Source organism: Euleptes europaea, chromosome 12 (assembly GCF_029931775.1).
Source record: "Euleptes europaea isolate rEulEur1 chromosome 12, rEulEur1.hap1, whole genome shotgun sequence".
NCBI classification, from domain to species: domain Eukaryota; kingdom Metazoa; phylum Chordata; class Lepidosauria; order Squamata; family Sphaerodactylidae; genus Euleptes; species Euleptes europaea.
Window position 1 is genome coordinate 25,273,617 of NC_079323.1, and position 25,348 is coordinate 25,298,964.

General features: G+C 43.6%; 1 protein-coding gene across 2 annotated transcripts in view; it reads left to right on the forward strand.

The window, feature by feature from the left end:
- The window catches only part of FRY (FRY microtubule binding protein), a 205,419-nt gene that overhangs the window by 138,985 nt on the left and 41,086 nt on the right, over positions 1–25,348 (forward strand). For both annotated transcript variants that reach the window (XM_056858510.1, XM_056858511.1), the window contains exons 39-48: positions 2,454–2,639; positions 6,053–6,251; positions 9,588–9,709; positions 12,036–12,223; positions 14,637–14,731; positions 16,464–17,065; positions 18,918–19,015; positions 19,107–19,277; positions 22,367–22,507; positions 23,957–24,136. In XM_056858510.1, coding sequence (XP_056714488.1) covers positions 2,454–2,639; positions 6,053–6,251; positions 9,588–9,709; positions 12,036–12,223; positions 14,637–14,731; positions 16,464–17,065; positions 18,918–19,015; positions 19,107–19,277; positions 22,367–22,507; positions 23,957–24,136 — 1,982 coding nt within the window. The remainder of the gene's footprint in view (positions 1–2,453; positions 2,640–6,052; positions 6,252–9,587; positions 9,710–12,035; positions 12,224–14,636; positions 14,732–16,463; positions 17,066–18,917; positions 19,016–19,106; positions 19,278–22,366; positions 22,508–23,956; positions 24,137–25,348) is intronic.

Below are 25,348 nucleotides of genomic sequence, written 5' to 3' on the forward strand. Positions count from 1 at the left end.
AATAAATTATGTAGTCCGTAAATGAGTTTATGTTTATAAATATGTAAAATTCTGGACTGAGTAAATATAGTTCCTAAGGGATAAAAGTTAATAATTGCAGATGGTATCACTAAAATTTATGAGTTTCCAGGCCCTTCACTTCTATCCCTAGCATGGGGCCTGCAGCTTAACCTTCCTCCAGCCCTCTGGTGGTAGATGACTCAAGGTGGTTCCCACCTGTCAATAAGAAGTCCCACAGGTCAAGAACCTTGCCCATGTTCTCTGTTGCCTCATTAGGGAGTGGTGCTCAGAAGAGCCAAAGGTGTCATGTCAGGGAGCCATATGTGACCCCCAAGCCACTATCACTGACTTAACCAATATTGAATTAACAGCATATGAGAAATGGAATGGTATTTATTACATGTATTTTCAGACAGACCCTGTTGAAGGATATGGGCCTCAGGAAACTAACTATACAAATAAATATTTGCATCCAGGAATTGCAAGTACTATGAACATACTTTCATGGCGGTCTTTTTCTTGTCCCCCCCCCATAAATGTTCTTAATTTGACAGCTTTTCATAAATGGTGACACACATCACAAGAGGGTCAAGAAATATAACTCCCAAACTAATCATCTTCAAAGTGAAATTGAATTTATTGCTAGGGGCAGATAGGATCACATTTTCAAACCAACGTCAGGCTTTCCATTTGGCTGAGTTTCTTTGAAGCGGTTAGTGATTTAGCCCCCACTGAGTATTTTTATAAACTCTGTGGTAGGTCTCTGTTAAGAACCTGTACCTGGGATACAGGATATTTTTTGGGGAAACTGGTGGGTTTAAGTAGGCCACTGGACCACACAGCATGTATGCTTTCGTCATTTGCTCAGACTCCACTTTCATCTTCTAGTTGATGTCCCAAAATATACATGCATAAGTAAGAAGCTCTATGATGGATTTGGAGATGTACCTTTCTCAGTCACACACACACACACACCAGCTGCCTTTTCCTGGGATATACTGAATGAAAAAGCTGCTTCTAGCTGCCCAACCGATTTGAGGCATCTGGTGAGAATCTAACCCAGCATCCAAGTCCATTGTAGGCCATCTGTCAACTTCTGGCTTTATTTTTGTAACCTGGTGACTCATGGTGCTGTGGTTCCTCCACAAGAAATGCCTTCCAGCCAGGTGCTCTCTGTGAGAATCCTCATCTCTTGTTGACATAAGCTATAGAGAAGGGCTGGGGCAGAATCAAAATGAGTAAGGGTAAAGAGGAGTTCTAAAAGCTTGGTGGGAAATCAAAAGAGTTCCTGATTTAGTTCAGGCATGGAACACTGCGCTGCTGAGTATTAATGACAGTGTCCATGTAGACTGGAAAAAGATCTGCCTGGACTGTGACAATGGAACAGCAACGGAAACGGAAAGATTTAGATGTTACTGTATAGCCTAGGCTAGCCCGATCGATTCAGATCTCAGAAGCAGGGTTGGCACTGTTCAGGTTTTGGATAGGAGATCAGCAAGGAATACCAGGGTTGCTATGCAGGGGCAAGCAATAGCAAACCACCTCTATTCATCTCTTGCCTTGAAAACCCTATGGGGTCATCATAAATCGGCTGCAACTTGACAGCAAAACAACAACAACAACCCTGTATAAAAAAGAAAGGAACCATGTGCTAAGTGTCAAGCACATAAGGGCAGATTATTCCTCTGTGCTGAACTCCTTTGATCTTCCATGCTATGTACAGTAAAGTAGCATCTCATGAACCCACTGTGTACTGTACCTAGGCTGAAGGGAAAGTGTGTTCTCTATTCCGCTCACTACTTTTCTTCCAAAACAAGTTAAGAAACTAGGCTGCTTCATGTGTACTCCTCAGCCTGCTACTTCCATTTGTTTCCTTAACCCCTAAAAAGATGGTGAGAAAGCAATTTCAGTGCAAACTTCTTATTTTTTTGCTGTCAAGTCACATCTGATTATGGTGACCCCTGGTGGGGTTTTCAAGGCAAGAGACGTTCAGAGGTGGTTTGTCATTGCCTGCCTCCACATCATGACCCTGATATTCCTTGGAGGTCTCCCATCCAAATACTTGCCAGGGTCGACCCTGCTTAGCTTCTGAGATCTGATGAGATCAGGCTAGGCTGGGCTATCCAGGTCAGGGCCAACGCAGTCTTATACAGAGTTATTCCAATCTAAGCCCCATGAAATCTAGGGGTTTAGAATAGAATAACTGCATAGGATCATGCTGCTAAACAACTCGTGTTGGTTAAACTCTCATTGAACAACTTTGTGGTTCTTAGTGCTGCCTTTTTCTTGAGTGTTTTTCAAATTTTGATGTAAAACAGGAAGTATCCCTACCTTGTATTTGTTTATTTGGTTTTTTTGAGGGGGGTATGCTTACATTCCATTGTTAGCTATTTTTGGAATGTTAATTTGTTTTTACTTCATGTTAAATCTCTGCTGTTATATCTTTCCCCTAGGCCTTGACCATTACCGCCCTGAAGTCTTTGAGCACAGTAAAAAGTTGCTGCTCCACATTTTGATCGCTCTGTCATGTAACAGCAATTTCCAGGCCATTGCCACGGTGCTACTTCAGAGTAGGGAAATGAATGAAACCAAGACCCTCACGGTCCATTCATCTTATCTACCTGAATACTTCTACACAGGTACTCAAAACAACTCTTGATTTCCAGTTTGCTTTGGCTTGTTCCTGAGCAGTTTTTTTAAAAACATTTGCAGCACACCTGTGCAAATAGCAGCAGAAGAGAAATGAAGGACAAATCAAAGCAGTTCCTTTCTTAAAACAGCACATGTTAGGTGGGTTCAGCAGAGACCAGTTTACTGCACTTCCAAACCAAACTTCCTCATCTCGGTAAACCAAATTACACATGTGGATTGCAAACATCAATTGCATTCTTTGATTACTTGATGTAATAAATCAGTAACCTTTAATTAATTAGGTACAAATTATTTTCAACATCAAAAAGAGTAAAAATACCTTATCTGATACAGTACTGTATTAGTCACAAAGGAGTTAATCAGGCATAACTTAAAACCATATCAAAGTCAGTAGAAATTGAGTGCTTAATAGTATATACTTAACTCCAGCTGATTTCAATGAGATGGCAGCACAATTAATGTTCCTTGGAAATTGTAGCATGAACTTCTTTTAAACTGCAGGGGATCAAAACATCTTTTGCAACTGGCATCTTTTGCACGTTCACTGGCACAATTCAGACATAACACATAACCATGATTATCCTTAACCACGTTATCCTTAACCACAATTGTTTCTTAACTCTGGTCAGCATTACGCTGCTGCCCAACACAATGTAGTGCCCTTATTAACACAGTGAAACTAGTAGTTAGCTTACTGAGCTAAGCCTGAGTAATGCATATAGAAAGGTACCAGCAAGACCCCCTAGTCACCTTTCAAGCAAAGAAGCAGGAAAACGGCCATCACTGTGGCCCTTCGTAACATATAATCATGGCAGAAGCAAAACGGGTTGAGAACCCACATTCTGGCTACAGGGTTTAACCTATGATTAAAAGGTTTAAGGTTAAAATAACATGCAATCCATGATTAAAGTATTTGCATAAGGCCAACATGGTGAGGTGGTTAAGAGCGGTGGACTCTAATCTGGAGAACCGGGTTTGATTCCCCACTCCTCCGTATGAATGGCGGATGCTAATCTGGTGAACCGGACTGGTTTCCCCACTCCTACACATGAAGCCAGCTGGGTGACCTTGGGCTAGTCACAGTTCTCTTAGAGCTCTCTCAGCCCCACCTACCTCACAAGGTGTCTGTTGTGGGGAGAGGAAGGGAAGGTGATTGTAAGCTGGTTTGATTCTTCTTAAAAAGTAGAGAAAATCTGCATATAAATACCAACTCTTCTTCTTCTGTTTTTTGCTGTTGTTTCCTCAGCACCCCTTGCTACTGCAGTTGCAAAATGTGATTGTATGTGCCGTGGCCGCCTTATGGCCAATGCCTAGAACATCACTGACTAGAGATACATTCTTCTCTCTTCCTTCACAAGGTGAAGGAATTCAGTTTGCCAATTGAAGAAGCGTTTGTTGTGTGTAATCTGCCGCTTCTTGGGAAAGTCAAGTCTGGCAGAGTTTTTGTACTGGGACATCCTTGATTTGTTTATAAAGAAATCCTTCATTTAAAAAATCCAGTCGGACCAGAGGATAATAGTGGAGCAGTTTTTGGCAAAGATACTTCACAGATGCACTATATTTTGATATATTGGATGTACATAAAAATAAACATGTTTTTTATTTTAACAACTTTTGTATTACAGTGTTGGCAGTATGAAGTAATGTGTATTGCAATTTCTCAACTGCTAGCATGTTTACAATTTAGACCTTTTCATGCAGCCATGTGGGGGTTGCTTTTCCATTAAGTGATCTCATATAGCAGGGGGCTGCATGTGAATGGATGGAGCCAGGTGAACCCAGCTGATTTCATCCCAAGAGCTGTGTGATTTGTCCCACCCATGTGGCTGAGACTTTTTCATATAGCCGTGTCACTTTGCTTTGTGGTAAAGTGGCTCCCACACTGCATGGCTGAATACCTTGTGCTACTTTTGCTTGAGCACTAACTTTGCCACCAACAGTTAAATCCAAGATTTCTTTGTCTTCCGGAAATATTTGGCCAAGAATACCAAGATGCCTAAGGCTAGACCTAATTGCATATTTTAGGAGAGAATGTTATGTACAAGTGATAAAATGAGATAATAAACTAGGGGGGGAAACATGCAAAGTAGAACCAAAAATATCACTTGTGCAGTTTTCTTCTGTGACACAGAGCTGCTCTGAATGTAGCTCTTGTCACACCAAATCTCGAATATTTGGTTCTGAGCTTCACGCTCCTGGAAAAACATCAACATATTTCGAACTATTTTGGGAGACTGCAGATAAAAATAAATGTTAGCAACTGGATGATTGATTTGTGGCATATCACATTAATGTCAATCACAAAGCAGGGAGGCAGATTATGGAAGTAGGGTGCAGACCATTGTGTAAGATAGTACACAACAGTATAATGGAATGAGCTATTTGGGGGAAAGTAAACTTTGGGATGAAGTATGAAAGGGAGAAACTTCTCATGGAAACTGACTGAGGTGGGTACAATTAACTTACAGGTAGGGTTGCCAGCTCAGGGTTGGGAAATACCTGGAGATTTTGGGAGTAGAGCCTGGAGAAGGCAGGGTTTGGGGAGGGGAAGGACTTCAGTGGGGTATAATTCCATAGAGTACACCTTCCAAAGCAGCCATTTTCTCCAGGTGAACTGATCTCTATCGGCTGGAGATCAGTTGTAATAGCGGGAGATCTCCAGCCATCACCTGGAGGCTGGCAACCCTAGTTACAGGCCTGTTGCCAGCTTTTCTCAGTAGCTGGGAGTGCCACATATCTAGGTGGGGGTTCCAGTGCCTCAGGTGGGATTCGCTGTGTCCCTATTGATGACAAGAATCAGCAGCCAGACATCCATCTTTTTGTGCAACAAAAGATAGTTCAGATGTGTAATTGCTGAAGTTTCTTCTGGCACTAATCACTGCAGAGATTCTTTGTCCTAAAAAAAGAAAAGATGGAAAGAAAAGCAAACTGATATATATCCCAGCACGCAGTGAGGAATAACCATCTGATGTAATGCTGCACTATGAGCATGCGTGTTATAAAAACTTAATTGCTACTTTTGGAAAGAAATAGTGCTTTGTTTGATAAAAGTTGGTGCATGATCATTTTTAGTCTGTAAACTTTCTTTAAATTCTTCTGGAAAATTAGTGTTGTGGTTAATCTACTCCCCATACCTAAACAGAAATGTGTCCTTGGTATGCTGCCAGGACAAAGACTGGTGTATTTCATGTGGTTAGGGTTGCCAACTAGCCTGAAGGGGGGGAAAATCCTGTCACTTTAATAGAGATTTAAAGTGTGCAAATGGGCAGCTGAAGCTTTTCATGGCATCACATGGGAAATACCATCCCATTAAGCCTCTACAATATTTTTCTCCTGGCTAGCCGGCAACCCTAGGTGTGGTACATTCCATACTTATCTTCCTCTTTTCTCTCGCTGCCAGGTGGCTTTGACTTTCTGAGGGAGTATCAGTCTTCTCCTGTGCCAGACTCCGGCCTCAGCTCTAGCTCTACCTCCTCCAGTATCAGCCTTGGAGGGAGCAGTGGAAATCTCCCACAGATCACCCAGGAGATAGAAGACATAGACACAGCTGTGGAGACAGATGAGAAGGCAAACAAGTTGATTGAGTTTCTGACCACCAGGTAATCAAAGAAAGCCCATCAGCTGCTTTCTTCAAGCACCGCTGTGTATTTTGTGCAGGATTCTCTCTTTTTATAATTACTTGGAACCTTCATTGCAGCACAGGGGTCAGACACACATCAAGTCTTAACAAACTCCCTAATATTTTCTAAATAAGAATAACCTGTATCCTTTAAAAAAATTGCAAAAGATCTAACAATATTCTGTTTGAGAAAGAGCCCCTTCCATAATAATAAAATGTACTGTATTTATGATCATAGAATCATAGAGATGGGACCACCAGGGTCATCTAATCCAACCCCCTGCCCAATGCAGGAATTTCACAACTACCTCCCCCACACACCCCCAGTGACCCCTACTCCATGCCCAGAAGTTGGCCAAGATGCCCTCCCTCTCATGAACTGCCTAAAGTCATGGAATCAGCATTGCTGACAGATGGCCATCCAGCCTCTGCTTAAAAACCTCCAGGGAAGGAGAGCTCACCACCTCCCGAGGAAGCCTGTTCCACTGAGGAACCGCTCTAACTGTTAGAAAATTCTTCCTGATGTCTAGATGGAAACTCTTTTGATTTAATTTCAACCCGTTGTTTCTGGTCCGCCCTTCTGGGGCAACAGAAAACAACTCGGCACCCTCCGCTATATGACAGCCCTTCAAGTACTTGAACATGGTTATCATATCTCCTCTCAGTCTTCTCCTTTTCAGGCTAAACATACCCAGCTCCTTCAACCTTTCCTCATAGGACTTAACAAACTCCCTAATATTTTCTAAATAAGAATAAACAGTATCCTTTAAAAAAAACTATTGCAAAGATCTAACAATATTCTGTTCGAGAAAGAGCCCCTGAAAAAACAGCCTTCTATAATAATAATAATAAAATGTACTGTATTTGTGATGACTAAGAAGATGTAATTACGGATTAAAGATGAGATCTCTGAGTCTTTATCCTAAAGTTCAACAGATCTAGAATACAGTAGAGCACTGGTCTTGAACTGTTGGGCCCAATCGACAATCGGTCACACCATTGGCGCCATCACTATTTTTTTGCGGGTGGCAGCAATATGTACCTTGGGCTGTACATTCTGCGCATCAGTTGCAGAAGCCCTGTTCTCCTTTGCATCAGTTGCAGAAGCCCTGTTCTCCTTTGCATCTGGTAAACTTGGGGAAAGTAGGACAAACTGTATATAAAAAAGTAAGCACCACATTGCCAGTTGAGTTTAAAGGTGGGTCCGAAGATTACTGCTGCAGAGAAGCGTTAAGGACAACACAGACGGAATAAGAGCAGGCAGAACGGGAAACAAAGCAACGAGCTTGGAAAATCTGAAATCTGAGTTCAGAATTAATTGGCTCAGAATCAGTACCATGGTACAGGGAAAGCTCACAAGTGTAATGCCCAAACCAAAAACTAGTAGCCAGTTTCCAGTTTCCAGGCTGGGGGAAAAACAAGAAAGCTTGAGTAAAAATTGCCTTCACAGCTGGATGTTTGTTGTATTTGCTTCAGGAGTTCTTGCTGCTGAAGAGACAAGGTTGTTTTTCTTTGTCTTCCCCCCCCCCCCCTGTTTTCGAGAGTAAGGAAGTCTGTCGGATTGTCCACTTTGTTTAATAAGGAGAACCCCTAAGGGGAATCCCTGCTCATAAGTGACAGCTTGTTAGAAAGTCTTCAGTGGCATTTGCTTGTAACATTACATCAAAAAAAATGTACCTCCCCAAGTCCTTTGGCTGTAGTAATCCATCTGCTGGTGGTTTTTTGGAATTAGCGCTTTCAATAAGAGGCAAATTGAAGCTCGGTAATGCCTTTTTATTATGGACAGAAATGTCTGTTTTTAAAGGAAGAAGTGGAAGTTGGAAAATGAACAGCAAGAAAAATATTTTTTATGCTGTATGTGTTATCTATATTAAATTTGAGTTCTTTGCTTGTGACAGATGCTTACTCAGTTTGCTGCTGCCTTGAGAAGCTTTCTGGGAAGAGAGTCAGAAACTTAAGGCAAAGTTAAGCATTATAAGAAATGAGGGTTGCCACTGAAAATGGCATCCCCGTCCTCAGATCTCCCATAAAATCCTCACCCTGCCAGCAGTTGCCGGTAATGTTGAGTGAGAGGCAGGGAAAATGTCAGCAGGATGGATTGTAATAGACACTAGAGATAGAGAAGGAGGAACTTGACCACAGGGCTGCCTTTTTTTTTACAGCACTCCCATGATTCACTTTCACACAGCCCAAATAATGCATTTTCAATCCACTTTCAGTGCACCTTAATGATCGTTTGCAAGTGGATTTTGCCAGTTCACACAGTAAAATCCACCTTGGAAGTGCATTGAAAGAGGTTTGAAAGTGCATTACTTGGCCTGTGTGAAAGTTCCCTTACATAACTATATTTGATTGGGGTTCATGATTTTTACTGTGTTTACGTATACTTTTCACAAAGTACTCTATCCTGTATTTGGCTTGTACAAGATCTGAGCTAATATTAGAGACATTTTCACGAATACCTTTCTCCAGCAGCAAGTACCCCCTCCCAGTGACTTTTTCAGGGGTGATATTGAAGCTGAGCCAGGAAGAGAGGTTGCTTGCATGATTGTGTGAGGGCAGCAACCCCTTTGTCTGGAGTGGATGGATCAGGAATTGTGTGTGCACAGCCTGCAGCAACAAGGATGCCACAGGTGGATCTGCGACAGCACAGTAGGCTGGAAGATGCTTTCCTCTGGCTACCCTGACTGCAAGACTGAAAATAGCTAGGGCAGAAGATGAAACTACTGTGATGCAACAGGACACCATTTCTTAGCAGTGGGAATGTGTTCCTCCTTCCCCATGATCGCATCTTGTTCTGCTGCAGCCGCTGTCCCAGTAGCCAGATAACATCTATGATTAGGGGTGCTATTAGAATTATAACAGAGGCTGAGAATTTTAACTGTAAATGGTTATGTTTTAAGTTTCTGAATATATTATGAGCTGCCCCCGAGCCCGGCATTATCAGAGAGGGGCGGGATATAAACCGAATAAATAAACATAACCCACACAGGTTCTTAAAAAGAACTTGTTTTTCATATAAGCATGAATTTAGTTGTATTACTCGAAATGCATAATTTCCTTTAAATATTTATTTCACATCAGAAATGGAAAGTGGACAACAGTACCCAAACTTGTTAAGTTATTGTTGTAACTTCTTGTTGACATGGATTCTACTTGATTTACTCCTGAAGAAGTTAAGGGGGTTGAATCAATTTGTATCCATAGCCTCATCCATAATTTAGTTGGGGAAATTGCATCTGCCTAATACTGCTTTTAAAGTAGCTGTTTTAATTTTAGTACTAAAAGAAATGCATGTGTATTTTGTTCTTTTAAGGGCATTTGGTCCGCTTTGGTGTCATGAAGATATCACTCCCAAAAACCAGAATACCAAGAGTGCAGAACAACTTACCAATTTCCTGCGTCATGTTGTATCCGTCTTTAAAGATTCCAAGTCAGGTATTTAATTTTTTTTTTAATGAGCACCAGTAGAAAGGAAATTTTTTTCCATCAAAATTAATTTTACTGTGTCACTTTAGATAATTCCTTGACAAAAGCACATTAAGCTTTTTAGCAGGTGAAAGTCAATATTTTCTTGTCTGCAATATCAATCGCATAATTAATTTGACAATGACAAAGTATATATGGTACAGTGCTGTCATGTTATGGGTAGTCTCATTTTTCTTGATATGAGGCACATAGTCATTGCCCCTCTCACTATTACTAATAGTTGATAAATTGTGTTTTATTAACACTTGTCTTTGTAATGTTAAAATTGTACTATTCCCACCCCTACGCTGGTTTTCTGGAAGAAATCGGCACTTCTGGAGTGCTTTAAGGCCTGTCTTATACCAGGGCTTTAAGCAGCCTGATAGCTCCAGTTTGTCCTAGGGCAGTGGTCGGCAAACCGCGGCTCCCGAGCCGCATGCAGCTGTTTGGCCCCTTGAATGTGGCTCCTCCTCCTCCTCTTTTTTCCCTCCCTCTTCCCCTCCTCTTTGGCTATTTCCAGACACTTCCACCCCCCTTCTGTGTTCCCTCCCTTCCACCAAGCGATAAAGGTGCTCGGCCCAGCAGGGCTGGCTCTCTCAACTCCCTGGTGCATGGCCCGGCTGGCGGCGGCGCGCTGCTTCCCAGCACTCCGTCGCTCTCTCCCTCTCATGCCGGCCTCTGCCTCAGCCCTCACGTGCAGCAGCAGCATGAGCGTGGCCGCTCAGTCCGTGGCGCAGAGCAGCGGGGGTGAGCGCGAGCCCCTGCCGCCGGGCTGGGAGGTGAAGAAAACTGCACAGGGGCTTATTGTGGAGTTTGGAGGATTCGGATGGGGGGGAAACGTGCCTCTAAAGAGCGGCCGACCCAAGGTGGAACCTCCCGTGCACGCACGGCCCGGTTTTCCCGCGTGAAGCCAAAGGGGGAAAAACAAGGCTCCGCGGCTTCTGTCTCTCTCTCTTTCCCCCCCGGCAGTACCTTCAGGTTGTCCCCTTTCAGGCGCGGGTCGTTCCAAGTGGCGGTGCAGCTGTTGTGATCCACAAAGAAAGGCCCGCAGACCAGCTGGCTTTTCTTCGTGGATCACAACAGCCACACCGCCACTTGGAACGACCCGCGCCTGCAAGGGGACTACCTGAAGGTACTGCTGGGGCCGGGGGGGGGGGGGAGAGAGAGAGCAGAAGCCGCGGAGCCTTATTTTTCCCCCTTTGGCTTTGCGCGGGAAAACCGGGACGTGCGTGCACGGGAGGTTCCGCCTTGGCTCGGCCGCTCTTTAGAGTCATGTTCCCCCCCCATCCGAATCCTCCAAACTCCACAATAAGCCCCCCGTGCAGAGTTTTGAACCTTCAGATGTGGGCAACGTGCATCTAGAGAGTGGCAAAACCTCCCATGCATAAGGGAATAGGGCTGCCTCCTGGGCTCTCTACCGGGTCTAGTCAAGGGCAGGGGCCAGGCAGCCCTTCGGGCCCTTCCTTCCCTCTTCCTCCCAACTTCCGTGCAACGTGACAGGACTTGAGGGGTTCCCATTTGTGTGTGTGTGTGTTTTTTTTACTGTATTTCCTGGTCGCGGACTGTCATAAATACCTTGGTTTGACTGGAGGGGTTTCCGGGAGGACTGGGAGGGAGAGTTGGGAGGCTGTTGGCTGAGAGGACTGATTGTCATGATTTAATTTTATGGATACCTTACTTACAATTTAATTTTTATCAATAAATAAGATAATTATTAAGTATGGTATCAAGTTTTATTCAGTGTACCTATAGTTTAATCAAGACTTAAAAGTTTAATTAAAGTTTATTAAGTTAATAAACAGTGTACCTACCTATATAGTTTAAGTTTAAGAAATTTGGCTCTCAAAAGAAATCTCAATCATTGTACTGATGATATTTGGCTCTGTTGACTAATGAGTTTGCCGACCACTGTCCTAGGGAAATGGCAAGGGGGGGGAGTGTTAACACCCCATACCCATCACAATGTTGTAGCTTTAATCTAAAACAGGCCCACCCTGAAAGCTTTTTGAGAAAAATGAAGATTTTCCTTATCTCATCCAGTTAAATCCTTAGTAGGGATGGAGAAATAACTCTAGGCCTTCGCTTAGCTTTTTGTTTCCGACTGTCCATAGTGATGACGTGGAGCTCCTCTCTCATAGATGTCACCACTTAGCTCTTCATCCAGGCTCATGACCATCTGTGGCAGCCTAGTCTTTCTAATTTCATTTGCAAATTGATTTCTACCAAATCCCACATTAATATCTCACTATGAATATATTAAAGCACTAATGGAGTTTCCCCCCCCCCCTCTGATTAGGTTTCCATTTGGAGCAGCATCTTAGTGAAATTGCTTTGCAAACAGCTCTTTCCAGTTCCTCAAGGCATTACGCTGGCCGTTCTTTCCAGATATTCCGGGCTCTAAAGCAGCCTCTTTCTGCACATGCGTTGTCAGATCTCCTTTCAAGATTAGTGGAAGTTATAGGAGAGCATGGAGAGGAGATTCAGGTATGCAGAGGTGACTGTCCTGTGTAGCTCACAATGATTTGTAATCCTCTGTCATTTACTTTGACTGCTATTTACTGGGTCCCTGTGATACAAAGGCAGTTATGGTGTTACAGGTTCATTATCCCTTATCTGAAAATCTAATATCCCAAACGATCCAAAATCCAAAATTTTTGAATGCCTAGAAAGGGTAATAAAATGGCTCGTGTTCAGGCCGGTTGTGCCAATGGCAGGTTCCCCATGATGCCCCATATGCACAAGCAGACAGAAACAGAGGGAGACACATGGACCTCCCTAGGGAGAGAGGTCCATTTTGTGCCATGATTGAGAAGGTCCTTTCCTGGGTTGCTGGGGACAGCAGAGGCAGGGCCTCTGAAGATGGCTGGAGTGGATGGGAAGGTACGTATGGAAGGCCTCAAGCCATATTCAGGCTTTAAAGGTCAATAGCAGCACTATGAATGGAGCCCAGAAGCAAATAGGGAGTCAACCTAGATGGAACAAGATGGATATGATATGGTCCCTACTACCCACTCCAGTCAACATTCTGGCCACAGCATTCTGTACCAAGTGTAGCTTCCAGACAGTCTTAAAAGGCAGCCCCACATGGAGTGCATTGCAGTAATCTACTCTAGTTGTTACCAGAGCATGCACCACAGTGGGAAGGTCCCACCCAGAAAGGGCCGCAGCTAGCTCATCAGCCAAAGGTGATGAAAGGCACCCCGGCTGGTGAAAGACACCCCTGTATTATGTATACATTTATTTATTGCAGAAATTCTGTAAGAATCTTGATAAATATCACAAGAGCAAGAAGAAAAAAAGACTGAATTTTCATTTGTTTTTTTATTATGGCATTGCACTGAGAGCTTTACAAAAATAAAATAATATTTATTTCGGTATTCATGCTTTCACATTTTCTCTGCAACAGACACTTTTGTTTACAATGCACGAAGAGCAATTCTCAGTCTCAGGGCCATGCTAGACAAGGTTTTCATGGTGCAGAAGCTGTCAGGAAGACATAACCTTGGATTGCCCTCCCTGCACGACTGTAGTCCTACAAGAGTGAAGTGATGGGTTGTCCCATACGATCTGACAACAGCTACTAGTACTTGTGACTCTGAGAGCAGTACAGATGTACAGTGCTGAAATCTCCCAGGCAACATTGCCTTATCTGCTCTGTTCAGCTCACTTACACAGAGTTAAGCATTAGGAAGCAGCAAACAAATAATTAGAAGTGGTAGCATTCTAATGTGAGGGGAATCCGGTGGAGAAATAAGAGGGGGATGGGGGGAAATTCTGGCTGAGAAGAGCAGAGCAGTCATGACCATGTGTCTTTCTTGTTTGAGTGATGACATTTATCTAGTCTTGCTCAGATCCAAGATGTTCTGTGCTATCTGCTTTAACCAAAAAAAAAAAAAAAAATCAAATGACATTCAAAAGTGACAGGTGAGATTCAGGCAAAATGAGTGCATATTGAGGCAGAAACAAAACCCTGAATATTTTATTTTATTTTATTACATTTCTACCCCACTCTCCCCAACCAGAAGGTCGGGCTCAGAGTGGCCCAGGAAATAGATCTTGGGTTTCTGCTGGAAATCTCATTGAAGATGCCTCTCACTGTGCTCCGGCTGTGGAAATGCTAAATTCCACATTATTAGGACAGAGTTTGAAAATAAAACTGAGTGTGATGCCATTATATAACTTTGTACGTGACCATATGTTTACATGGGATGGCATTGACTTGCCTGGCATGGGATGGCATTAACTAGCCTCCCTGTTAGTCTCCAGAAAGCTAGAATAGGTAGCCCTGATCTAGCAAGGCAGCCCTTATGTTCTGAAAACTTAGAAAGTAATTATAACAAAAACTTAGAAAGTAATTATAACAAAAGAGCCCCGTGGCGCAGAGTGGTAAGCTGCAGTACTGCAGTCAAAAGCTCTGCTCACGACCTGAGTTCGTTCCCAACGGAACTCGGTTTCAGGTAGCTGGCTCAAGGTTGACTCAGCCTTCCATCCTTCCGAGGTCGGTAAAATGAGTACCCAGCTGGCTGGGGTTAAGGGAAGACGACTGGGGAAGTCACTGGCAAACCACCCCATAAACAAAGTCTGCCTAGGAAACGTCGGGATGTGACGTCACCCCATGGGTCAGGAATGACCCGGTGCTTGCACAGGGGACCTTTACCTTTAATTATAACAAACTGAATCAAAGTCAGACTCCAAAAACAAAACAACATCCTGAAATGTCTCCTTTTCCAGAAAGTCATGATGCTATTGTCCATTTAGAAGTGGACAACTGTCATGAACCAGCCACCCCAATGTTATCATATGCATCAGGATTAGGTCAGACTTGCCTCTGAGTAGACCTTAGGATGGTTCCCTATGACTGACTGAACATTTATCCTGAATTTATATATACTTGCAGGGCTATGTGATGGAGGCACTTCTTACCTTGGAGGCTACTGTAGATAATTTGTATGATTGCCTGAAGAACAGTGATCTTTTGACAGTTTTATCTCGGTAAGATTTTTCCTTCCTAATATTAAAACTCCTTTCAGGAAACTTTCCTCAGCAAATTAATCCAGAATTCTGCCTCCTTTTAAGCTGCACAAAAAGGCTGAGACAGATTTCACTCCGCCCACATTTACAGAAGAGACTTTAAGGGTACATAAGTAAACTAAGCACAATTAGCTCTTGTTACCGTATATACCCGTGTATAAGCCGACCCGCGTATAAGCCGAGGTGCCTAATTTCTCCCCAAAAATGGGGAAAAATTAGGCACCCGCGTATAAGCCGAGGGTTGGCTTATAACCCTTCCCCCCCCGCAGACTTACCTTCTGGGCTCCTAGCGGCGGGAAGCAGCGGATCCGGCGGGGGCGGCCTTCCTGCAGCTGCAGGAGGCCCCCCCCAGGCCGCTCCTGGCGGCGGGAAGTGGTGCGGCTCGGCGGGGGCGGCGGAGCAGCCTCCCTGCGGCTGCAGGGGGCCTCTGGAGGCTGCTCACGGCCGAGAAAAGATGGCGGGGGCGGCGGAGCGCCCTCCCTGCGGCCGCAGGGGGGCTCTGGAGGCCTCTCCCGGCCGGGAGAAGGCGGCGGGGGTGGCTGAGCGCCCTCCCAGCGGCCACAGGGGGGCTCTGGAGGCCTCTCCCGGCTGGGAGAAGGCGGCAGGGGTGGCTGAGCGCCCTCCCTGCGGCCGCAGGGGGGCTCTGGAGGCCTCTCCCGGCCGAGAAAAGATGGCGGCGGTAAGTTCCCCCCTCCCTCCTCCCTCCTCCCTCCCCCCTCTACCGTATTGACCCGCGTATAAGCCGAGGCCGGCTTTTTCAGCCCTTTTTTTGGGCTGAAAAACTCGGCCTATACGCGAGTATATACGGTATATATGCAATAATGTTAGGAACTGGTGCAGAATAGTATGGAGTATAAGTGCAAGGGGCCAAGTTAGTAGCAACATCACCTAAGCAACATAGGGTTGGATCCCACAGAAGATTTCCATGGACAGGCCATTTCTTTCTTTACAAGGCAAACCTCTGCCACCTCATGCTGTTCTTGGGGGGTCCTCTTTCTCCCGTGAGCAGCGTTTGGGGGCATTTTGGACTGCAGAGGGAGTGGAAGGCAAGAAAGTCATACTCAGCAGATGGAAATCTATTCTGTCATCAGAAGTCATCTGTAGGATCAAATCTATAGGGTAGAGGAATTTGCTGAAATGGGAAAGTATAAATTTTAAGGATACAGATTGCTGAAAAGCTGCTGGCATGCTTTTATAGATTGTCCTACATAGCTCAAAGGCAAACCTCCAAGGATGCACAAAGTTCACTGCTTTTGCGTATTATCCCAGTTGAACTGAAATCAGCACAAGAAACCTCCATAGATGTCCTTTCACTTACAAAGAACTTGAGCTCTCTCAGAAGAAGTCCTTTTGTGAGGGAAGATTTCTCCATGAGAAATGTATGAATCCAGATAGTTCTCAGTGACTACTACAGGCTGCAGCCCTGTCCTGGATAGCCCAGCCTAGCCCTATCTCATCAGATATTGGAAGCTAAGTAGGGTCAGCTCTGGTCAGTACTTGGATGGGAGACCGCCAAAGAAGTCCAGGGTCATGAGTCACATGACCTACACTTCCAATTTGTGGAAGCGTAAAGCTTGGTTTTCTGTGACTGCTTCTTAGCCTACTCACTGGAACTTTTCCTTGCTACTACAGATTCAACTAAATCTTCTTTCTTCGTTATTTATTTATTTATTTATTTATTTATTTTCCTCAGTTCATCTTCTCCGGATTTAACATCAAGCTCAAAACTGACCGCCAATCGGAAGAGTACAGGACAGCTTAATGTCAATCCTGGGGCTGCAAATGGCAACACTACAGAGCGTAGTAGGCACCAAAGGAGCTTCTCGGTGCCAAAAAAATTTGGTGATGTGGACCGATCTTCTGATCCCCCTCGCAGTGCAACTTTGGATAGGATACAGGCCTGTACGCAGCAGGGTCTCTCTTCCAAAACTAGAAGCTCCTCCTCTTTAAAAGACAGCCTGACGGATCCCAACAATATTAATAACCCAACCAACCTGTTGGCCACCATCTTTTGGGTCGCTGTGGCTTTAATGGAATCTGATTTTGAGTTTGAGTATCTAATGGCCCTGAGGTTGCTGAATAAGCTGCTTGTTCATTTACCGCTGGATAAAGTGGAAAACAGAGACAAATTAGAAAAGCTACAAGGCCAGCTGAAATGGACAGACTTCTCAGGCCTCCAGCAGCTGCTGCTTAAAGGCTTCACTTCCCTGACCACCACTGACCTCACACTACAGCTCTTCAGCTTGTTGACCCGGGTCTCTCGAGTCTCCATGGTTGATTCTTCCCAAGCAATAGGTACAATACAATACAATCTCCTTTATTGGCATAAAATCGAAACATGGGGTGTCTACATAGTAACATAGAATTGTTGCAGTTGAGCATTTCTGACAAGGTTAGAACATAGATAGATAAAAGGATGCTAAAATTAGTAAAAGCCCTCTAATTAACTTGCTGGCGAACGTTTACAGCAAATCTCAGAAATTGTGCCACTTTATCCAATGTAACAGGAGAGTGATTATTCAGTAAAAAAAAGAGCATTAAGAAAATCAGGAGAATTTGACTTCTTTGTCAAAATAGGGCCTAAAAATTTGCTGCGATTTTCTGCATAAAATCTATAGTGGAATAAGACATGTGCAATTGATTCAATGCAGTTGTTACCTCCGCAATAGGTAATTTTGTATGTGATGTATATATATTTCATCTCTTCCCTTTAACTAAAAGTACAATGCAATAAAAGCTTTGTTATTAGCACTTGATTGTTCAGAATGCTCAGCTGACAGGCATCACACAGAAGGCAAGGTCCCCTCCTTCTCGGTTGCCATATCCTTATGTCTTCAGGCAGGCACACATGCCCCATTCCCACTTCTCCAGCTGGCCAGTTGATGCCTCTGGCCACTGATGGGCTTCTGACAGCTTATGCTGTCAGCTGATGTCATTGTCAGGTGACTCCTTCCCCTTCAGCCTACCTGAAGCTGGTTGGGATCCAGCTGTTCTGGAGGGCTCCTGGGCAGCTGGCCCTGTTGTCTGCCTGGCCTCCTGGCAGGATGGCACTAAGAAAGACCATGCTGGATCAGACCAAGGCCCATCAAGTCCTGCAGTCTGTTCACACAGTGGCCAACCAGATGCTTCTAGGAAGCCCACAAACAAGACAACTGCAGCAGCATTGTCCTGCCTGTGTTCCACAGCACCTAATAGAATAGGCCTGCTCCTCTGATCCTGGAGAAAATAGGTATGCATCATGACTAGTATCCATTTTTACTAGTAGCCACGAATACCCCTTTCCTCCATGAACATGTCCACTCCCCATTTAAAGCCTTCCAAGTTGGCAGCCATCACCACAACCTGGGGCAGCAAGTTCCACAATTTAATTATGCATTGTGTGAAGAAATATTTCCTTTTATCTCTTTTGAATCACCCTCCAGCTTCAGCAGATGACCCCGCATTCTAGTGTTATGAGAGAGGGAGAAAAGCTTCTCCCTCTCTTCAGAGGAAAGGGTAGGGTTCCACCAGGCATGGGGGCTTTTGGCATGGTGTTCCCAGCGAGACAGGGTTGGGTTGCTGCGGTTTCCTCTGGGTTTGGGACAGAGCAGAGCAATAAGCTTGAATATATAGAACATTTGATTAACCAGCAATCCCCATTCCCCATGAGTGCCAGATAAATAACAATGCTTTTATTTTAAATCCGTTCATTTGTCTGCATTCAGTGTTCAAGCCTCTATTAAACTACGTTATTTAGTTAATTTTGTCCATATAATAGACTAATAACTGGTTTTCAACGTTGGCACTACTAATATGATAGGCAGCATTTCCTTACTGTCCTAGTCATGATGCATACCTATTCTCTACAGTATTCCTACTATATTAGGTGCTGTGAAACACAGGCAGGATGCTGCTGCAGTCTTGTTTGGGGGCTTCCTAGAGGTACCTGGTTGACCACTGTATGAATGGACTGCTGGACTTGATGGGCCTTGGTCTGATCCAGCATAGGTTTTCTTATGTTCTTATGTAAAGAGGATGATATGTTATACTAGTATGTCATTAGCTTGTGGGTCATGTGTGTTGTGTTAATTTTGATATGCCTTTAACAGCATATAAGATAAAATCTGTAATATTTTCTCAAATTTTTACTTTTTTAAAAAAACAACAGGATTTCCATTGAATGTCTTATGTCTCCTGCCTCATTTAATTCAGCACTTTGACAGTCCTAATCCATTCTGCAAGGATATAGCAGAGAGGATTGCTCAGGTATCATTTGTCTTTAGTAGAAAATAATTATTAAGTCTCAAATTTACTTTTGGTTTGCTCTTAATATGGTTTGATGTTCATATATTATTAGGTTTGTCTAGAAGAAAAGAACCCAAAGCTGTCAAACCTTGCTCATGTCATGACCCTTTATAAAACACATAGCTACACAAGAGATTGTGCAACGTGGGTCAACGTTGTTTGCCGTTACCTTCATGAAGCATTTGCTGACATTACCCTGAATATGGTTACCTATTTGGCTGAGGTATGTTTTTACTAGTCAACTCTTTTTTTATCTTCTTTGAATTGGTTTTCTGAAGTACTAAGTTCAACATTATAGTCTCAGGTAGGCATTAAATAAATATCCTCTCTCACTTTCCCAGTCTCAAACTGGAAATTAGCAGTGACTTTGTTTAGGGAAATTAAAATAAATATTGGTGAAAATATTCGTGTCAGTACAGGATCAGGAAGTGGCACGGACACCAGCACGGGGTCACACTGGCTCCTATGTGGCTCCACCACCACCCCGCCCCCCCAGTTCAGGTTTGCATGGTTAGTGCTATCCTAGGCAGTTACCCTCTTCGAAATCTGTTGAGTTTAATGTACAAAAGGGGGTAACTCTGCCCAGGACTACACTGTTACAATACTAAAAGTATTGCTGAATTCCTGTTCCAGCGCTATCTCCCGTGGGAACGGCTCCTCGGTAGAGGGGGGGGCCACCTTGACCCGTTGTGACTAATACTTTCCTTTATAGGCCTGCAGTGTGCTCCCAATTGCCATTCGTGCCAATGTACCTATAAGCTCTGCATACCTGTATGTTTTCCAATAAATCAGCTCTCTTTTGGATTCCTTGTCTGTGGATGCTGTTTGTGGGATTACCATGGGGACAAGTGCTCACACTATATTACTTTTATAAAAACATTTAATTCTTTCAAATCCATGCAAATGTTTTCATTTTCACTTCAAAATAGAAAAAAAGAGATCCAGCAAAACTCCTGAAAATCTCCTTGGAGTTTTTAATAAGCTGTAATGCCAGACTTGCCCTGACCTGGATGGCCCAGGCTAGCCTGATCTCGTCAGATCTCAGAAGCTAAGCAGGGTCAGCCCTGGTTAGTATTTGGATGGGAGACCACCAAGGAATACCATGGTTGCTGTGCAGAGGAAGGCACTGGCAAACCACCTCTGTTAGTCTCTTGCCATGAAAACCCCAAAAAGGGGTCGCCATAAGTCGGCTGCAACTTGAAGGCACTTTACACACACAATGCCAGACTTAAGCACATTTCCATTTGTAACAGCAGATATGTTTGGTTCTGAATCCATGTTTAAATACTCCTGAAGAGTTTTAAATTTATTTTATTTCAGACATATTCTAATCGTTTTAATCTGTCTGTAATAAGAGAGAATTTATTTAATCTTTTCTCATAGGAAACCTTTCATAACTTGACATTTTCAGAGGAAAAGAGTATTTGTTAATGAAAAATATTAGGCAAATATAATCTCTTTTCCTGAAAATTTATGATGCAGGATTTTCCTGTTTGCCTTTTCTCATTCTCACATTTCCATCAGTGAAAGTTACTCTATTTTAATTGACCATTTTTCTGTATAAATCCATACTTTTCATTTTACAGTTCACTGTTTAGTTTTAATTGATTGTCTTGATCAATGATTATGAAGGCACAAATCTTCTGATTTAGTAGACAGATATAAGTAGTATCTGCAAAATTCATAGGCTAGTTTTCTATGGCTATGTTTTGGATATCTTATTTGAAGAGTCAATTGGTTTGTGACTCAAATACACAATGGGTACCTTCAGACATCATAAAAAAAAACCAGATTTCTTTGTGACAGGCTGAAACACAGCTTGTTGTCAGGGTTTCATGCTCTATTCCCTTTTTTCCTCAAACAAAGTCGCAATTGAAGGAAGGTCAACAGGAATACTGCTTGGTTTGGGAATCCTTGAATCAACTCCGATTTGCTGTGATGTCCAAATGCAGGTACCTCAGCGAATTGGAATTTGTTTCCTCCTCACAACCTGGGCTTTTAAACCTGGATTAAATCGAGATTTAGAATTCTGGTTTGTGAGTAAGACACAAACTCCAGTTTGCCCAGGTGCCTGCACTTGGACATCATGGTCAACTGGAGCTTGATTCAAATTTCCCAATCAGGAAAGCCTTGCTAGGTGAGGGGGAAGGAGCAAGAGGTGCGTATGAGCATAACAAGCTGTGTTTATGACCATCATAGATAAAACTTCTGTTTGTTGTGACTTCTGAATAGAGAGTATATTTGACTGCCTCATAAGTCAGGCATTAGGGTTGCCAACCTCCAGGTGCTAGCCAGAGATCTCCTGCTATTACAACTGATCTCCAGCTGACAGAGATCAGTTCCCCTGGAGAAAATGGCTGCTTTGGCAATTTGATTCTATGGCATTGAAGTCCCTCCCCTCCCCAAACCCCGCCCTCCTCAGGCTCCGCCCCAAAAACCTCCCACCGGTGGCAAAGAGGGACCTGGCAACCCTATCAGGCATACATATTTAACTGTGTACAATAATGTAGTGAAGGATTCAAATGTAAAGTATTCACAGTTATGAGGTGATGTCAGATTGCAGCCAACTAATGGTGACCCTGTAGGTTGTCTAGGCAAGAAATGTTCAGAGGTGCTTAGCCATTGCCTACCTCTGCATAGTGACCCTGGACTTCCTTGGTGGTCTCCCTTCCAAGTATTAACCAGAGCCAATTCTGCTTATAGCGCATTCCTGAAAGGAATGCCTGCGCTGGTCTTAGGAGGCAAACTAGTGGCGTTGCCTCCTAAAGAGGTTTCGGCAGTGCCGAAACCTCTGCCCGGCGCCAAAAACCCGTGCAATTACTCCTGCTATAAGCTGGCGTATCTTAACAAAAATAAAAAGGGGCATTCCCAAGTCGAAAGTGCTTGTGAGGCCGACTAATGTTGGCCCAGCCCCGCGGCCGGTGCCATTATGCCCCAGGAACGCCTCCCTGGGCACCAGAATGCCCCGGGAATGCCTCCCATGACACCGGAACACCTCACGGCTCGCCTCTGCAGCCTTTGCCGCCGCCGGCAGTTGGGGAGCAGTGCCCAGCCCTGCACGCCAGCGCTGGGGCCACTCACACTGGCATGCGCCTTCCGGGCGCCGGTGGTGCGGGCCCCTGCACCGGCGGAGGCCGTAGTTGGCCTCGTAAGGGCTTTGGGCCCATTTTTCAGGAATTGGCTGTTAGTTTCCAAGATCTGATGAGATCAGGCTAGCCTGGGCCATCCAGGTCAGAGTATTCATAGTTGTGGTGCCTTTTTATTTGAAAAGGATTGTGTATTCACTTGTGTTCTTTTTCTTTTTCCTTACAGCTACTGGAAAAGGGGCTTCCCAGTATGCAGCAGTCACTTCTGCAGATAATCTACAGTCTTCTTAGTTATATGGACCTGTCAAACATTCCAGTTAAACAGTTTAATATGGAAGTGCTAAAGACTATTGAAAAATATGTGCAGGTAAATTTTGTAAACAAAGATGTGGCTACTCAGAAATGTTAAAGAGCCAGCATGGTGTAGTAGTTAAGAGCGGTGGTTTGGAGTGGTGGACTCTGATCTGGAGAACTGGGTTTGAGTCCCCACTCCTCCACATGAGCGGCGGATGCTAATCTGGTGAACTGGATTTGTTTTCCCACTCCTACACATGAAGCCAGCTGGGTGACCTTGGGCTAGTAATAGCTCTCTTAGCTCCACCTACCTCACAAGGTGTCTGTTGTGGGGAGGGGAAGGGAAGATATGTAAGCTAGTTTGATTCTTCTTTAAGTGGTAGAGAAAGTCAGCATATAAAAACACACTCCTCCTCTTCCTCCTTCTTCTTCTTCGAATAGCCATTTTCATGCCTAATGTCTTAGTAATACTGTTTGGCTTATACTGAATATGTGCAGGTGATCACTATATAATCAGGGATGCATATCGACTACAGCAATGAAGTCCAAATTCATCTGAATACCAGAGCTAGGATGTAACATTAGTGGAAAGCTTTGGTATCTGTGTCATGTGTTGACCTTCCAGCTCTGCTCTGAAGTGGGTCACTGGACTGGATAGACCAGTGGTCTGATCCAGCAGCGTTCTTCTTATCTTATTAAGTCTTATTAATTCCAAATTCTACAGTTAGGATCGATGTAGCATTACAGCATATGTTCATACATTTACTTAGTTTTCATGAATTATGCTACTTCCAAGATGCAAGTTTTCAAATACCCGAAGAATTTTTCTGCAAAGAAGAGTTAGCAGAGGTGAGTGGCACTAAGGGAAAGAAGACCAAAGAATGGTAGATTCTGAAGCCATCCCTTGAGCACCGAGTTCCGAACCCTGCTGTTTTCTGAGCCTTATTCAACCACTGTGCCACTAGAATGACACATAGTAGGATGCAGAGGAGAACTGGTAGTATAGAATCAATCCAAGTTCATTTGAAGTATATTGGCTGTTCATGATGTGAGCAATAATATTTTACTCAAAAACAAAAACAAAAAAACCTCAGCCTCTTCTCCAAATATTGCCCATATTTTCCTTGCTTTTCTCTGGTACCATGAAAGTTATGGTGTGTGTCAAGATGCCAAATTCTGTGTCAAATAGCAGTATTAGAGAAAGAAAATACAATGTAGTTTCACTTCTCTTTACTCAGCTGGAGAACAATGCAGTCTCCAGATGGTTAATAATGTACTGCAATACTGTTCCAATTTAATTCTCAGTGTGATCTCTATGCATTCATATATATGTGTGTGTGCATATCTGTTTTGTCAAACACATATTATACTTCAAACAAGTACTATTATAGGCCCCCAAACATATAATAATTATATGTATTAGTGTGTCATTTTATTTGTAGGTAGTGTTTTTAATCATATTACAGAATTTATTTCCACTTATGTATAATTTGGTGCATTTTTTCTGAACTTTTGTTTCCAGAGTGTTCATTGGCGAGAAGCCCTAAATATACTAAAGCTGGTGGTCTCCCGCTCTGCCAGCCTGGTTTTACCCTCCTGCCAGCACAATGAGCTTTCAAAGATGGAAATACATCGTGTGTGGAACAATGCATCCAAGGAATTGCCTGGGAAAACTTTAGAATTCCATTTCGATATTTCTGAGGTACGACATTTTTACACAACGAATATATATGTTTCTGTGAAAGATTCCACAAGATTTTATATCAGTAGAACTTGATGCACTGTCTCCCATAAAACAGCTAGAAGATATTGCAGCAACATAGACATAAGCGGGACAGAAAAGGTGTTGCTTCCTTTGTACCAAGCGTGGTGGATAAAATTGCATCACAGCTCAGGGGTTGGTCCCCATGCTCTGCAAGCAGAAGGTCCCAGGTTTTCTGATCTCTAATTAGAAAGGATTCCAGGTAGTCAGGAAAGATCTCAGCTTGAGTTTGGACAGCTGCTGCCTGACAAGAGTAAACAATACTGGGAAATTGGCTGAGAGTCTGCTTCCATACAGGGCAGCAGCACATGTCCATTGTAACTTGCCAACTCTACTTGATGTGCAGTTACTCCATCCCAAGCTTGAATTATCTCTTTTAACTTGTATGCCAGGAGTCAAGCCAGGACAGAAGTTGACTGTTAGAAGACTCTTTTTACCTGATTTTATGTAATGATTTAATGTCCGAAAATTTCTACACCCCCCCTTCATGTCATTAGTAGCTAGAGGGAACCTCCATATTCAGAGGCAGTAAACCTCTGAATACCTGTGTTAGGAGGCCTTGGCTTCTATGCCCTGTTTGTTGGCCATGTAGGACAATTGGTTGGCTGCTGTGTGAAACAGGATGCTGGACTAGATGGACCACTGGAATGATCCAGCAGGCTCTTCTTATGTTATGTCATTCCTTAAGATTCACTAATCTCCAGGAGTATCATTTCCTACAGATCAGTGGGCTGCACTGTGAGGGGGAAGGCAAGGAAATTCCATTCTACTGATGGAAGATTTAGTCTGGATCCAATCCCTTACATGCTCATTTACACCACAAACTTAACAATTATACAACTAATTGAAGTTTGAGGGTTTCCTCCCACCCCACCCCCACCCATAGGATAACTAAAATTCACTTTGCTTCAGTTTATAGCACAGACGTCTGATATGCCCTTTGCTAATGCCATCTATGGCTAGCAACTGATTTTGCCTATCTAATTCCTGAAGAATAACTTCATATTTACTAATAAATTTTCAGTTGCTAACATGACACCAACTGACCAAACGTTCACAGGCTTTCCAAAGTCTGCTTTGCGAGGGAGCACAGGGCTCTTTGCCTTTCCATAAGCAAGAAGAAGTTAGCCCTCTTGCATTTAACAGGTCTGA